The 16,992-nt window shown below is 37.9% G+C and overlaps 1 protein-coding gene across 5 annotated transcripts in view; it reads left to right on the top strand.

Moving 5' to 3' along the window:
* The window catches only part of CSNK1A1 (casein kinase 1, alpha 1), a 66,589-nt gene extending 50,548 nt beyond the window's left edge, over positions 1-16,041 (top strand). For 2 of the 5 annotated variants that reach the window (XM_011985380.1, XM_011985381.1), the window contains 4 exons: positions 160-234; positions 2,945-3,051; positions 4,797-4,945; positions 13,507-16,041. In XM_011985380.1, the coding sequence (XP_011840770.1) occupies positions 160-234; positions 2,945-3,051; positions 4,797-4,945; positions 13,507-13,514 (339 nt within the window). In that variant the 3' untranslated portion in view covers positions 13,515-16,041. Of the gene's footprint in view, positions 1-159; positions 235-2,944; positions 3,052-4,796; positions 5,555-6,696; positions 7,179-13,506 lie in introns of those variants that run through there. The other 3 variants (XM_011985383.1, XM_011985382.1, XM_011985384.1) reach the window with 3 other exon arrangements.
* Positions 16,042-16,992: the final 951 nt, after the last annotated feature.

A 16,992-nucleotide genomic window follows, 5' to 3' on the forward strand; every position in this document is an offset into this window, starting at 1 on the left:
AAAAATTTTTTAGATGTATTATACTTTGATTTTTTAAATTCTGGGTTAAAATTTCTCTTGAATCTCACAGGTATATGTTTATATGTCTAGTGCATTAAACTACTAAGGTTCTTCTCAGTAGCACTGAGTATATCTTTTTGATTTTATTCTTTTCCACAGGCTGCAACAAAGAAACAAAAATATGAAAAGATTAGTGAAAAGAAGATGTCCACGCCTGTTGAAGTTTTATGTAAGGTAAGTATGCATGATGAATATTAAAAAAACATAAATGAAGCCAAGCACAATGGCTCACGCCTGTAATCCCAGCACTTTGGGAGGCCAAGGCAGTAGGTCACTTGAGCCCAGGAGTTCAAGACCAGCCTGGGCAACATAGGGAAACCCCATTTCTACGTTAATAGATAAATGATCCAGCTGGGCACAGTGGCTCACGCCTGCAATCCCAGCACTTTAGAAGGCCAAGGTGGGTGGATCACTTGAGCCGAGAATTTCCACAAGACCAGCCTGGGCAACATGGTCAAATCCCTTATTTACCAAAAATACAAAAATTAGCTGGGTGCGGTGATGCATGTCTGTGGTCCCAGCCACTCAGGAGCCTGAGGCAGGAGGATCACTTGAGCCCAAGAGGCGCCAGTTGCAGTGGTGCAATCTTGGCTGTCTTGCAAGGATCTGAGATTGCGCCCCTGCACTCCAACCTGGGTGACAGAGTAAGACTCTGTCTCAGATGAGTGAATAAATGAATGAATGATCCAAGAAGAAAAAGGAACATTTTATTTGCTGGCTCTGAAACTTGTAACATTGAGTTAGGTAGCTATTCACCATTTTAAATGTACATTTTTATTATTCTAAATATCTTTAACAAGGGCTTTTAACATGGGGTCTTTTTAAATAAGTGTTTTTGCTAGACACAGTGGCTCACAGCTGTAGTCACTTTGGTAGGCCGAGGTGGGTGGATCGCTTGAACCCAGGAGTTCAAGACCAGTCTAGGCAACATGGTGAAACCCCATCACTACAAAAAATAACAAAAATTAGCCTGGCATGGTGACGCATGCCTGTAATCCCAGCTTCTTGGGGATGCTGGGGCAGGATGCTTGAGTCCAGGAGGTCGAGGCTGCAGTGAGCCAAGATTATACCACTGCAGTCCAGTTTGGGTGACAGAGTCTCAACAACAACAAAAATAAGTAAAATAATAAAAAATAAGTTAAATAAACATTTTAAGTAAGTAAAATAGGTGTTTTATAAGTTTCTGGTTTGTTAGGGCTCTCTAATCTGTTGAAAATTGGGGGAAAATAAGCAGGGCAGGTAAGCATTTTCAATAGAACCTCATTAATCTATAAGAAAAAGTAAGAAATATTCTCCTTACCCTAAACTAGTGCTGGAAGAGAAAGTTTATCAACAATTAGTACATTAAGGAACAGGGAAACATGCAGACAGATTGGAGCAATCCAAAATAGCAACCCTCCAACAATACAGGAATACAGAAGACAGTTTGAATCACACTCATTTTTTCTGAAATTTTCAACTTCATAGAAAGGCAATTGAGTTTAGAATAGAGAGGTATTTGTGTCATGATGAATAACCATGATCTCTTCCATAAAAAGAAGGCCATATGGTCTTTCAGACAAGAAAGAATTACATACCTGAAATTAAGTACAAAGCAGTATACAAATAAATAGTTGAGGGAAGAAATCAGTGAGAGTTAAAATAGTGATTATAAAGTGGTGAGATTGTTTTCAGTCTCATTGTCATGCTGTTTCCCATTAACACAGGCCATAAATGTATATAAATGTTGAGTTTTAGAAAGATGTATAATATGTATTATTTTACATCTTTTAACATGTATATGTTTCAAGTGGTCACCCAATTTATATCAGTGCAATCAATAAAAAATGTTGCAAGCATTTCCATTCTATCCTTCCTAACTCCAGGACATGAGAAATTTCTCAAAATCATAACGTAGAAAGAGACTGCCTCCTTTAACTTTACCACTCTCCACATTGGCATTTACTCTAGGAGAGGAGATATAGAGGTTTGTGCTCTTTTAATATTTTGTATTTCCACATTGCTGATTGGGGAATCCTTTTGGTGACTAATAAATACCTAGAGGCTTGAAAATGTTTATACATTGTTGAGAATCTTTCCTAAGGAGCTAAGTGGAAAAATTCTATACCCATAGATGTACTTAGCAGTATTATTAATAATAGAGAAAAATTAGAATACATCTAAATGTTCAGTTATAAAGAACAAGTTAATGATGTGTATACTAGGTAGAATATCATGCAACCATTTCAAAGCTTCTGAAGACTGGGCACGGTGGCTCACACCTGTAATCCCAGCACTGTGGGAGACCGAGGAGGCCAAGAGTGGCAGATCTCTTGAGCCTGGGAATTTGGGACCATCCTTGGCAATATGACGAAACCCTGTCTCTACTAAAAAATACAAAGAATTAAGTGGGCATGGTGACTTGTGCCTGTGGTCGTAGCTACTCAGGAAGCTGAGGTTGGAGGATCGCTTGAAGCCTGGGAAGTGGAGGTTGCAGTAAGCTGAGATTACACCTCTGCACTCCAGCCTGGGAGACAGATTGAGACCCTGTCTTTAAAAAAAAAAAAAAAAAAAAGTTTATGAAGAGGCGGGGCTTTGATGAAATGACAAATTTTAACAAGTGGGCTATGTAAGTTATTTAAGAACATAGTACTGTATAGGACAAGCACATATGGGAAAAGCATATGTATTTCTTCTACTAATATTGTACATAATAGGGTAGGTAGAGTCATGAAATTTTATTTAAATTTATGAGGAGACCAAGCCATCATTTTAGCTCTCATATCTTCCTGTGAAATGGTAAAATATCTCACCCAAAAATATCTTTTTGCTTGTACTTAAATGCATTTATTTTTCTATCTTGAAATGTTTGTTTTTAACTTTGTTTTAACCCTTGAACTTATAGGGGTTTCCTGCAGAATTTGCCATGTACTTAAACTATTGTCGTGGGCTACGCTTTGAGGAAGCCCCAGATTACATGTATCTGAGGCAGCTATTCCGCATTCTTTTCAGGTCAGTTTTTAAGGTATTTTAAGATTATAAACTCTGTGAGGGAAATTGGTTAAATTTACCTAACAAATTCATTCTGATAAATACTAAAGTAAAGCAGATCTGACTAACATGAATAAAAGATTTAAGAAACTGATTTATTTGGGACTAATTTGGCATTTTTCTATTTGCAGTGTAAATAGGTGATTTTAGTTTGGAGTGGAGAGTTGAATCATACTCAAAGTAGAATGTAACTTTTCCAGAATAGTTATAATTCATATTAGATATAAGTGGCTGTCAGTGCCTTCTGGAACTCTCCAACTTTGTTACAGTACCAAATAGAAAAGCAATTAAAATATCACATAGTCATGGAGTCTAATCAAGTGGTAGCAGTCCTAAACTCGGGTAGGGTTCCTTAGGCACAACCCAGAACTGGTCTTGAAAAAGCGGGGGGAAATAGATTACATGTGGCTCAAACTCTTAGTTGGAAGAGAATAAGAATTGAGGTAATCCAGCCAGGTACGGTGGCTCACGCCTGTAATCCCAACACTTTGGGAGGCCAAGGCAGGCAGATCACTTGAGGTCCGGAGTTCGAGACCACCCTGCCCAACATGGTGAAGCCCCATCAAAATACAAAAATTAGCCAGGTGAGGTGGTGCTCGCCTTTAATCCCAGCGACTTGGGAGGCTGAGGCAGGAGAATCTCTTGAACCTGGGAAGTGGAGGTTACATTCAGCCGAGATCCCGCCAATGCACTCCAACTGGGTGACAGTGAGGCTCTGTCTCAAAAAAAAAAAAGAGAGAAAAACAGAAAGTAATCTGCCGGACACAATGGCTCACACCTATAATCCCAGCACTTTGGGAGGCTGATGGGGGTGGATCACCTGACGCCAGGAGATCGAGAACAGCCTGGCCAACATGGTGAAACCCCGTCTCTGCTACAAATACAAAAATTAGCCGGGTATGGTGGCAGGCGCCTGTAATCCCACCTACTCAGGAGGCTGAGGCAGAATTGCTTGAACCTGGGAGACGGAGGTTGCAGTGAGCCGAGATTGCACCACTGCACTCCAGCCTGGGCAATAAGAGCAAAACTTTGTCTCAAAAAAAAAAAAAAAAGAAAGAAAGAGAGAGAATTGAGGTAATCCTTTAACCCCAGAAAAGTGTCTTCCCAAGGCACCAGTCAGACATCTTATAACCAAACTTCCAGTTGAATATTTACTCTTGTTTTTAGGAAGTACCTCCTCTTACGAGTATTCCCGTAGATAACTGACAGCTTGACTTGATGTTTCAGTTTTCATGCTGTCTTTTTTATACATAAGAGAAATATTTTAGAAGCTGCCACACTTGAGGAAATATTCGTTGTGTGAAGAAATGCTCTCACTGTCTTAAAAAGTTAGTAGATTATAAAGCCGGGCGCTGTGGCTCATGCCTGTAATCCCAACACTTTGGGAGGCTGAGATAGACGGATCCTAAGTTTAGGAGATCGAGACCATCCTGGCTAACATGGTGAAACCCTGTCCCTACTAAAAATACAAAAAAAAATTAGCCAGGCATGGTGGCGGTTGCCTGTGGTCCCAGCTACTCGGGAGGCTGAGGCAGGAGAATGGCGTGAACCCGGGAGGCAGAGCTTGTGGTGAGCTGAGATCGCGCCACTGCACTCCAGCCTGGGGGACAGAGCGAGACTCCGTCTAAAAAAAAAAAAAAGTTAGTAGGTTATATAACTGGGCTCTGTTATTAAAGGATTAACATAAAATATTTTATGTTTTCCAGGACCCTGAACCATCAATATGACTACACGTTTGATTGGACAATGTTAAAGCAGAAAGCAGCACAGCAGGCAGCCTCTTCCAGTGGGCAGGGTCAGCAGGCCCAAACCCCCACAGGCAAGCAAACTGACAAAACCAAGAGTAACATGAAAGGTTAGTAGCCAAGAACCAAGTGACGTTACAGGGAAAAAATTCAATACAAAATTGGGTAATTCATTCATTTCTAACAGTGTTAGATCAAGGAGGTGGTTTTAAAATACATAAAATTTGGCTCTGTGTTAAAAAAAAAAAAAAAGACGTCCTTGGAAAATTTGACTACTAACTTTAAACCCAAATGTCCTTGTTCATATATATGTATATGTATTTCTATATACATATATGTGTGTATATTTATATCATTTCTCTTGGGATTTTGGGTCATTTTTTAACAACTGCATCCTTTTTACTCATTCATTAACCCCCTTTCCAAAAATTTGGTGTTGGGAATATAATATAATCAATCAATCCAAAATCCTAGACCTAACACTTGTTGATTCCTAATAATGAATTTGGTTAGCCATATTTTGACTTTATTTCAGACTAACAATGTTAAGATTTTTTTATTTTGCATGTTAATGCTTTAGCATTTAAAATGGAAAATTGTGAACATGACGTAATTTCAAGAGGTGAGTCTGGCATGACCCCCCGAAGTGTCTATCTTCTCAGTTGCAGAGCATCTCATTTTCTCTCTTCAATGCTCAAATAAACGCAAAGCTCAGCACATCTTTTCTAGTCACAAAAATAATTCTTTCATTTGCAGTTTAACTACATATGATCTTAATTTCAAAACGATTCCTTTGTTTTTGGCTTGATTTTTTACAGTGTTGCAAATATCAGGCTCCCAGGGTTTAATGTGGAATTGAAGTCTGCAGTCAGGCCTTGCAAATTGAAGATAACTGGGGCAAATGCCGTTGAAACCACTAGTCTATTTCCTTTCTTCCTTTCTCTGGCACTCTTACTGCCTGTAAGGAGTAGAACTGTTAGGGCACCCTGTTGCTGTACAGTTTGACTCCCATTTTCATGTTTTGTGTTTTTTTTCCCATTTCTGGGGCTTACCTCCTGATACCTGCCTACTTTCTGGAAGTAGTGGGCAAGCAAGATTTGGCTCTTGGTTTCTAATTTTTAAATTTCTGAATGACTGCTCTAGTCTGAACTTGGCCTTTATAGATTAATCTTTGCTTCACATTTTTAGTGTTGTATTTAAACTATTTTATAATTTAAAAATAGATTCTAATCTGAAGATACTTTTCAAGAAATATTAACTCATGTCATCCTCATCCCAGCAGCTCATCTGTTAGGAATGAAGTTGAGATACTTCTATTCCATGTTTCTGTATTTGGGAAAGATTCAAAGTTGAAGGTTTATTGTCGTCGGGTTTTTCAGATGGTGACATTTAAACTCAGGGTAACAAACACTAATGTTCACACAGTGCTCTGCCTCTGCATCTCAGTTGGGATAATTGCCCCTTTTGAGTGTTTTAATCATTGTGTAACTAATCATAGTGCCAAGAAGTTCATAATGTGTTATGTAGCTAGTGTCACTGAAAAACAGTCCTACCATTTAGGTAAGACCAAGTAGAGTCTCTAACCCAAGGACTTGTTACACCTGACAACCTATAGTGTATTTGCTTTTCCTCACAAAATGAAACCAATTTTGCCTAAAGCTAGCAGGGATAATAGGATCATCGCAAGTTGCAGTTTCTATAACTAAAATTAGATTGAGGTCTCATCTGACCTAGAACATTTTACTTCGGGCATTCAGCAGACTTCAGAAAGAATTACCTTATTTTGAATTAGTTTATTTGTTAGTTTACTGTGTGTCTCTTATTCAGTAAACAAGCAGAATTTTTGTCCTGCCCTATCCAGGTCTTAAAGATGAGAAGTTGGATCCACTGAGTTAGTATATTTCCTTGCAGGGGGGCAGGGGGGAACTGTAATTAAACTTGTTTAATCCTTATTTTGTATTGTAGCTATTTTTTTTGAAAGCAACTTAAAATCTTATAAAAATTTTATAGCATCATTAGAGACAATGGTCATACAAATTTTCACATAAACATCGACTTTAAAAATTAGGCTTTTCATAAAACACATCACATGTCATTGACTGCTTTTCAGAAATACACTTCTAAGGCAGTAAATCTGTATTGCTACTGAAAAGTGCCACTTCACAGAACACAGACTTCTTTTTGCTCTTTGACATCTTGGAAACATCTTTCTTTTTTAATACAAAATCTTGTGCTCAAGACAAATCTTACATGAAACCCGCATAAACCATGAAAATATAGCTGACCTTAGGGCCTTAGGCATGAAATAAGCATGAGGAACATATTCCTCTAACTTCTAACCCCCAGCCCAGCAGGTTATCCTTTAAGAAATCTCCTAGGAATTCTGGAGTTTGAAAACAATTGCTCTATGTTACTCCTGCTTCCAGTCTCTGAGTAACAAGGGCATTTAAAAGCATAGGCTTTTAAGGTCCACTATAGTGGTTTTTTATTTAAGAAGTAACTCAGCTGGGCGCAGTGGCTCACGCCTGTTATCCCAGCACTTTGGGAGGCTGAGGCAAGCAGATCACTTGAGACCAGGAGTTTGAGAGTCTGGCCAACATGGTGAAAACCCATGTCTACAAAAAATACAAAAATTAGCCAGATGTGGTGACGTGCACCTGTGGTCCCAGCTACTTGGGAGGCTGAGGCAGGAGAATCACTTGAACCTGGGAGGTGGAGGTTGCAGTGAGCTAAGATTGCACCACTGCACTCCAGTCTGGGTGATGGAGTGAGACTGTGTCTCAAAAAAAAAAAGGAACTCATACAACTCAATGATTCGTTGATCCCAATAAATCCTTTTAATAATGAGGAAAACATCCTACTAGGTTTTTCTAGTTAAAAACTTTAGGACAGGCTCAGTGGCTCATGCCTATAATTCCAACACATTTGGGAGGCTGAGGTAGGAGGATTGCTTGACCCTAGGAGTTCTAGACTTGCCTGGGCCACATAGTAAGACCCTGTCCCAGCTCCCTCCAACATCCCACCCACAACCCTCCCTCTACCCCCCCCCCAAAAAAAAAAAAGCCAGGCATAGTGGTGAGTGCCTGTGATCCCACCTGTGTTGAGAGACTGAGTTGGGAGTATCACCTGAGCCCTGGAGGTTGAGGCTGCAGTGAGCTATGATCATGCCACTGCACTCCAGCCTGGGCAACAGATGAGACCCTGTGTCACAACAAGGAATTTTTAGAAGGTACTTTTTAAATGCATTTTATTACTCTTCACTTTCAGAGGATTTAGTATTACTGAACTAAGTTTCATAAGTGTATTTTAAGCAAGTAAATCTCTAATGTAGGAAAATCCCCAAAATGGTAGCATTTATTAATGTTTTATATGGTTATCTTTGAAAAATATGTCTTTCTTCAGTAAAAGGTGTTGTTTTAATAACTTACTAAGAATGTTTAAAGATTCTTTAAGTCTGGCTTATCTAGCTAATGTGGGCCTATTAAATAATAGGCAGACTTCTGTCTTCCTTATATTCTTTAGATCTTTTCAAATACTCCATTCCAATACCCAACCAAAGACTTTTCTCGGCTGGGCGCAGTGGCTCACGCCTGTAATCCCAGCACTTTGGGAGGCCAAGGCGGGCGGATCACAAGGTCAAGAGATCGAGACCATCCTGGCCAACATGGTGAAACCCCGCCTCTACTAAAAATACAAAAATTAGCTGCCGCCTCTACTAAAAATACAAAAATTAGCTGGGCGTGGTGGCGTGCGCCCATAGTCCCAGCTACTCAGGAGGCTGAGGCAAGAGAATCACTTGAACCTGGGAAGGCAGAGGTTGCAGTGAGCTGAGATCGCGCCACTGCACTCCAGCCTGGTGACAGAGCAAGACTCTGTCTCAAAAAAAAAAAGTTTCTCTTTATGCCAATTATTATCTGTACTAGTTTTTAATGTTCAATTACTACAAGATTATAATACTGTTTTTATTCATGTTCAGAAGAAAAATACATAAGAGTCACACCCAACACACTTCGAAATTTATTTAACTCCCTTTGACTATATGTGATTATCAATAAAGTATTTTTCAAGATATTAAAAATAAGTAAAGGAAAATGAAATATTTTTAGGACATTCAAAATCTAATGAAGTTCAGTGTTTCTTTAATTGAGGGCAGAGGTGGGGGAGAATTTCAGAAGGTAGTGAACCCAAAGGTGGATTCTTGCATAATTCTACTATTCTGTACTCTCATCATCTTAACTCATTTGTTTACTACCCTAACCATAGTTACTAAGCGGAGTTTTATCAATAATATAGATAGCTATCAAAGTGTTGACATTCAGAGGAGATTACAAATATTATTTTCTATCACATTGTCCTACCATGTGGACAAGGAAGTCCACAGTCTTCCTTGAATTACCTTCCAGTTTTGCTGGGCTGCATCTACCATTGATGTCTAGTTTTGACTTTTTCTGACTTCACCAATTGCTGCTAGGAATGTGCTGGTCACTTAGCAGCACACCCAAATCACAGGAAAGATCTTGAAATACCTGGACAGTCTGAACACACGGCTCTGAATTTTCTAAGAAGTACCAGGGAACTGCATCTTCTTGCTGAAATCTTGAATTTTTGCCAGCTTTTTTTTTTACTGTGGACAGTAAAGCTGGAAAGATCTAAATAACCCAACAGGAAATGCTGATGAAAGTGCAAGAGTTTATTTGTGGTCATCTAAAGTCCATGTCTCCAAGACTGCTGGACCTTCAGATTCTGCAACTTGTTAGATCATCTGGATGATAGCACAACTATTAGAAGACCTAGAAGAATACAGCGTTGCTGTGACTCAGTGGTGCTGAATGCAGACCATCTACCAGCTGGGGAAAGAATCAATTACAACAGGTATTTTAAAACTCCAGAACATCAGAAATGTGTAGCAGAGTGAATTCTGTTATAAGGAAGACAAAAGAATTTAGTCTGTTTTTTAATGCAGTTTAGGAATAATGTATACCTCCTATACTTAAAATTGTCATTTATCTTTCCCAACTTTAAATACTCTTAGTTTCTGTAAGGAAGGAAGAGTTATTAGAGGGTTGTTTTTTTTTTTTTTTTTACATTATTATTCTTTAACTTTAGATACTGCCAGTCTGATATAAAATTCTCCAAGCTTAATTCTGTGCAACCAACAGAACCACATAAGCAGCCAGGCACTGTGGCTCACTCCTATAATCCCAGCATTTTTGAGGCTAGATGGGAAGATCACTTGAGCTCAGGATTTTGAGAACCATCCGGACAACATAGGGAGAACTCATCTCTATTTTAAATAATTTTTTTAAAAAGAAAAAGGCCATTGCGATGGCTCAATCCTGTAATCCCAGCACTTTGGGAGGCCGAGGCGGGCGGTGAGGTCAGGAGATGGAGACCATCCTGGCTAACCCTGTGAAACCCCGTCTCTACTAAAAATAAAAAAAAATAGCCTGGCATGGTGGCGGGCGCCTGTAGTCCCAGCTACTCGCGAGGCTGAGGCAGGAGAATGGCCTGAACCCGGTAGGCGGAGCTTGCAGTGAACTGAGATCTAGCCACTGCACCCTAGCCTGGGCGACAGAGCGAGACTCCATCTCAAAAAAAAAAAAAAAAAGAAAGAAAAATAACCCACAACCATGTTATAGGAAAAGTATATTCAAAATAACTTTTAAAAAGTTGTAGTGTGAAGGGATTCTAAAATTCAGAACCCCGTCACAAACTTACAAGCCTTCCTACTACGTAAATAGCCCTTTGAACTAGTTTCTGGTTCTATTTAAAAAGTCACAAACATTTGAAATTAATTTACAAATAAGAACAGATACACACTGTGTGGGGAGGCTGAGGTGGTAGTATCTCCTGAGCCCAGGAGTTTAAGTCCAGCCTGGGCAACATAACAGCAAGACCCCATCTCAAAAAAAAAAAAAAAAAAAAAAGCATACCTTTTATTTTTTTTTTTTTTTACAGACAAAGTCTCACTATGTTGCCCAGGTTTATTTGGAACTCCTGGCTTTAAGTGATCTTCCTGTCTCAGCCTCCCAAAGTGTTAGCATTACAGATGTGAGCTGCCTCATCTGCACCAGAACATATATTTTAGATTTCAGATTGGGTGGCGGGCAGGGATAGAATCTCCTTGTTAGTTATATAAAAATAAACGTTTTTTTTTTCCTTTTCACAGATTTTAAATTTAATTAAGCTGTTAACTTCTTAATCATCACATTAATCCTCCAACTCTGTTTTAACTCCCCCCCTCCTTTTTTTTTTTTTTTTTCCCTAGGAATAAAGGAAATCATTCCTCATTTTAACTGATGTTACAGTGAAGATGGGTTCTTGAACTCTTGGAAGCCTGGATAAGCCACCTAATCTGCAAGATAAAAACCAAAGACTAACGCATATTGGGGAAAAGAATGCTTAGTACTTGAAGACTGAATGTTGAATACCTGTTGAATATTCCTATTGAGGTTTTTTCCTAAACATACTTCAGTAACATCTTAGGACAATTCACTGGAGAAATATTGATCCCTGGCTGGAATTTCATACCATTGACCCATCTGAAGAGTTAAAGCTGGATTTGACTGCTCTATTCTACCAGGAATATTATTAGGCTGTCCTTTCACCAGTTTCTAAACAATTGTAATCATTTATTGACTCAGCAATTCCTCAGATACCAGGTCAAAAGATGTACAGATATATTCTAAAGTTTTTCTATTATTAAAGGCACAAGAGTTTCCTTGTATTTTGACTGACAGTGTAACTTGTTTCCATTTTAGTTTGTTAGTGATGGTGGTTCTCCCTTTGAAAGCCATTTGGTATATTCGTAACAATTAGTTTAATATGATTGCATAAGAAAACTGATAAAACCCAACAATTTTAGTAGTTGTGAAAATATGTTTTTAATTCATGTTTAAGAAGAATTGCAGGACTTGAAACCAAATCCTGATGGGGGAAGGGCCATTTCTGTTTAATCCTTAGTTTCTTAACCTGCATCGTTTATCCTGTATTGTAATTTTTTTCTTTTTTAAACTCCCAAACAAGAAGCTTGAAACTTTTCCTGTATTTTAAAATTGCAATTAGGTCACAGGGTTTAGTCAGATTTTTTTAAATTAAGGTTTGGCTTGACAGTCTTTAAAAGAAAGGTTTACCTCGCTAATACTTCTTAATAACATGCATCAAATAATATTCCCTGTGGTGATGTATATTCTCAAAGTTTTGTTATCTTTCATTTTTGGCATTTGCTGCTTATGGACTTAGTACCCAGGCAACAAAGATCTATTATGCACCTACTCTGTTGTATGTTTGCTATTATTTCCAAAAAAAACCAGGCATATATGCGTAAGAAATAAATAGTAGAATTATTTTGTTTCTCCCACAAAGATCATGGGAGATGGCCCAACAAATGTTTAAAAAGTAAAAGAGGCCAGGCAGGTTGGCTCACACCTGTAACCCCCGCACTTTAGGAGGCCATGCTGGGCGGATCACAAGGTCAGGAGTTTTGAGACCAGCCCGACAAACACAGTGAAACCGTGTCTCTACTATAAATACAAAAATTAGCCAGGCATGGTGGCAGGTGCCTGTAGTCCCAGCTACTCTGGGGGCTGAGGCAGGAGAATCGCTTGAACCCAGGAGGCAGAGGTTACAATGAGCCAAGATCTTGCCACTGCCCTCCAGCCTGGGTGACAGAGCAAGACTGTGTCTCCAAAAAAAAAGAAAAAAGAACTAAAAGAAAAGGAGCAGTTTATGATTGAAGAAAATGTGGCCTGGGCTGAAGAAGTGAGGATTGATTGGAGTGGGCTAGAACGAGCTGTATGTAGTTTCTAGCTCATTTGTAAGGAGGTGGACAGAGGGGCATTGATGCCTCAGAGTGGGTGTCTGGTGAGAGTAAAAACGGTGCTTGCGAGATTTTCAGGCTATGTGGGATAGGCATATTTTCTCCCTTTGCCTTTAGCTGTAGATAAAGGTTATGACCTGAGGCTTCTTGTATTCAAACTTGGCCCGGGGCCTATGTAGAAGCCCTAGGGTCTACTTGTGATGGAGGAGGAAAGTATGTATAACATGTGTAGGCTTGAGCAGTAAATAAAGCCAAAAAAGCATCACTTGCTTACATTTTTTAATGAGTCACAAAACAATCTAATGCGGCTGGTAAAGAAGTTTTAAAGGTCTGTCTACAGAAATTACATGCTTCTCAGGTCTTTGTTTAGTAAAATAATACAGATAATTATGCCTAGAATGCATTTATTATTAAAGCTAACCGTTTTAATTTGTGTCAGAAATAATGTGCACAAGTTTGTGCTCATGGTAGGATTAAAATTGTATTCTTTACTTAAAGCGAAGCAATCTGTTTTTCATTGGTTTGATAAATATTTGAATGCCTAATACGTTCTGGGTGCTAAAAATGCAGAAACATGATCGTTTGAATTACTAATAATTATTTTAGTATGCTGAGAGGCTTTGAATTCACTGTACCACTCCTTAGAGTCATTCAAAACAGAAAAAATTAGTTTTAAGTATAGATTCATGATTTTCTGTTTTAAAAAGTTGAGTTAATACTTTTCACAAGAGATGAAATAACATGAGCCACTATACTTATTGGCTCAGTTCCACCCAATTTCCATATTTTGGGTGTAATTTAAAATTTTTAACTTGGAATTTTAACTTTTTTTTTGTTTTGATTTTTTACCAGGTTTCTAAGCGTGAATTGAGGAACAGAAGAAGCAGAGCAGATGATCGGAGCAGCATTTGTTTCTCCCCAAATCTAGAAATTTTAGTTCATATGTACACTAGCCAGTGGTTGTGGACAACCATTTACTTGGTGTAAAGAACTTAATTTCAGTATAAACTGACTCTGGGCAGCATTGGTGATGCTGTGTCCTGAGTTGTAGCCGCTGTAATTGTGAATATTAACTGAGATAGTGAAACATGGTGTCCGGTTTTCTATTGCATTTTTTCAAGTGGAAAAGTTAACTAAATGGTTGACACACACAAATTGGTGGAGAAATTGTGCATATGCCAATTTTTTGTTAAAACCTTTTGTTTTGAACTATACTGCTTTGAGATCTCATTTCAGAAGAACGGCATGAACAGTCTTCAGCCACAGTTGTGATGGTTGTAAATGCTCACAATTGTGCATTCTTAGGGTTTTTCCATCCCTGGGGTTTGCAAGTTGTTCACTTAAAACATTCTTAAAATGGTTGGCTTCTTGTCTGCAAGCCAGCTGATATGGTAGCAACCAAAGATTCCAGTGTTTGAGCATATGAAAGACTCTGCCTGCTTAATTGTGCTAGAAATAACAGCATCTAAAGTGAAGACTTAAGAAAAACTTAGTGACTACTAGATTATCTTTAGGACTCTGCATTAACTCTATAATGTTCTTGGTATTAAAGAGAAAAAGCATATTTGTCACAGAAATTTAGTTAACATCTTACAACTGAACATGTATGTATGTTGCTTAGATAAATGTAATCACTGTAAACATCTATATGATCTGGGATTTTGTTTTTATTTTGAAATGGGAGCTTTTTTGTTTACAAGTTCATTAAAAACTAAAAACTGTTTCTGTAAGGAAATGAGATTTTTTTTAAACAACAAAAAATGCCTTGCTGACTCACTATTAAATAAAAATCTCCCCAATTTTTTGATAGACTACTTCAAGCCATTTGTTACATGGTATTCCTTTGCAAGTCAATTTAGGTTTCGTGTTATAACTTTTCCTCTTTTTTTAAAAAAAAAAAACGAAAAAGTACTTCTTTTGTCTGAAGGGGAAAGGCATTCTTTCATTTTTTTTTCTTTTCTTTTTTTTTTTTTTTTATGACTTGCAGGCACAATATCTAGTTCTGCAACTGCCAGAACTTGGTATTGTAGCTGCTGCCCGCTGACTAGCAGCTGGACTGATTTTGAATAAAAATGAAAGCATTAAAGGGTTTCCCTACAAAACATTTTTCTTTAAAATACTTGTGAAGTGGCTATAAGCAGTTGACTTTCACCCTTGGAGAGCATCACACTGTGTGAGGTTCAGTGATTGTTGACCCTCCCCAGCCCCTCCTGCTTCTTTAAGTTATCTGTGTGCGTGCGCTTCCTCTCAATCTTCTTTGCACGCTCATTTCTTTTTCTCTGACCCATGAGAAAGGAAAACTTACTGATGATAATTTTTAAATAATGTAATTTATTCATTTATAGCATGTCAGGATAAATTAAAAGAACATTTGTCTGGAAATGCTGCCGGGAGCCTATTATGTAAATGTTAGGTATTTTGTAAAATAACCTTGAAATTGTAAATTGACACGTGTTTGGTCAGATTGTGTCAAGTTTAATTTGTTTTGTTTTCTTTTTTCTTTTTTTATTTGAAAACTACTTTAGCAATAATTAATTCCATGATTATCACATTCTGCCATTAAGGGATATTAGTACCGTAATACTGAAGAAATCTTACTAAGTCTGAACTTTTGGGGTAGGCAGCTTCTTTGTTTCTTTTCTATCCACCCTTGTCGGTTGAGGTATTTGTTTCTTGACTAATAAACCCTTTGATACTTTTAGCCAGAAATCGGTCTCATAAAGCTATTTTTGAGTATAGTTTGTGTAAAATAAAAATGTTTAGCTTTGGTAATAACTTTTCCAAGCTGAACTCCCTCTAGCAAGATATTTTTCAGTGCTTTTATTTACTATGCACTTAGACTATGCACTTTTTCTGAAATATTTTTGTAACACTTTTTTGTATTTTTGCCATTTGAAAAGGTTGTGGTGTAGTTGGTCTGTGATTAAGTTGCAGATTTAAAACTGCTATTAGCTTTGTAAATCAAAATATAGGTGTTTTTTGTCTGGTATATCGTCATTCCATCTGCAGCTGGAGCTGGAATCCCATTGATCTTCTAGCTACCATTCATTTTCTTCACTGTTCACAAAAGAAGAATGTGAAATTCAGTGAATGCTGTTACTAATCCTGTCGCGAGATGAATCTCATTTCAGCAAAATTAAATTATGTTTTTCCGCTAAAATGATGATACAAGTTGAAGACACATCACTCTGAAATGGGAAGACCTCACCACTTAAGGCTCCACAGTGGCTTACTCAGCTGAACTCTAGGCTACTACTCTTTACTTTGTTCACCCATTGGGGGGTGCAGTTTTTTTAAAATGTTGGGAGATGGCCATTCTAACTACTGTTGAATGTCTCTGTTTTGGGAAGGTATAACAAGAAATAAAAAAGAATATATATGAAGGGAGAGACTGGTTATCTCCTCCCATATGGTTGTGCTTATCCTCTTATGGCTTACAAATGGATATTTGGAGGTTTGCTTTCACAATGATTTCCCATCCACAGATATTTTTATTAAGACTTTTCTTGTTTCTGTTAGTCCTTGCAGTACTCATAAATGTTTTAAGCTGAGCATACTGTACTAGTCATAAGTTTAATTTCATTATAATAAAAATATCAAACAAAAGGACTTTAGAACCCAAGACAATGAGCTAGTTTTCCCTGAAGGTTGCTGAACTATTAAGGAATATGTTCTTAATAACTCTTGACTAGAATGAGTCATGGGAATTCTAAGAAGGGATGGCCTAGACAATTTTAGCTCAGTTAAATTCAGCAGCATTTAATGCAGGTGAATTCCTGGGTCGTTTTCCAGCTAGTCTGGAACAGTTTGGTTCTGACTCAAACTGGTATAAAGCATTATTTTAGGTTTCCTCTTTGCCAGTTTTTAAGCAGTTACAACCATTTAATCAAGATGTGAGGACATCTACGAAGTATAGTAAAGAAGGGTTGTCCCAGGTGTGCGCTCTCTTAAGTGAGACTTTGTGATACTATACTTTAAATGCATTACCATTGCTTACATTTGTGGGGGGGGGGTTCTTCTCAAAACTTTCACGTCTACTGTAATATTCTTAATGACAATCTTTTTTTTTTTTTTTTAGCAGTGTATGTTTGAAACAGCCAAAGATTGCAATGAACCAAGTGTAAATTGATCTAAGCAGCCCATGCAGTTTGTGTTGAGTCATCAAACAGTATATTGTTGAAGTGAAATTGTTTGTTTTCTGAAATGACTTGTTAGACCAGTTTTGAGGACATACTCAAAAGTAGAGTAATAATGACTCCTGGGATGGAGAAATATGAGATGAACCTGGAACATTCTATTATGGTGCCACAAAGGAAATCTCAGGAAAAAAAAAAAAAA

This window comes from Mandrillus leucophaeus, unplaced genomic scaffold (genome assembly GCF_000951045.1).
Source record: "Mandrillus leucophaeus isolate KB7577 unplaced genomic scaffold, Mleu.le_1.0 Scaffold282, whole genome shotgun sequence".
NCBI lineage: Eukaryota > Metazoa > Chordata > Mammalia > Primates > Cercopithecidae > Mandrillus > Mandrillus leucophaeus.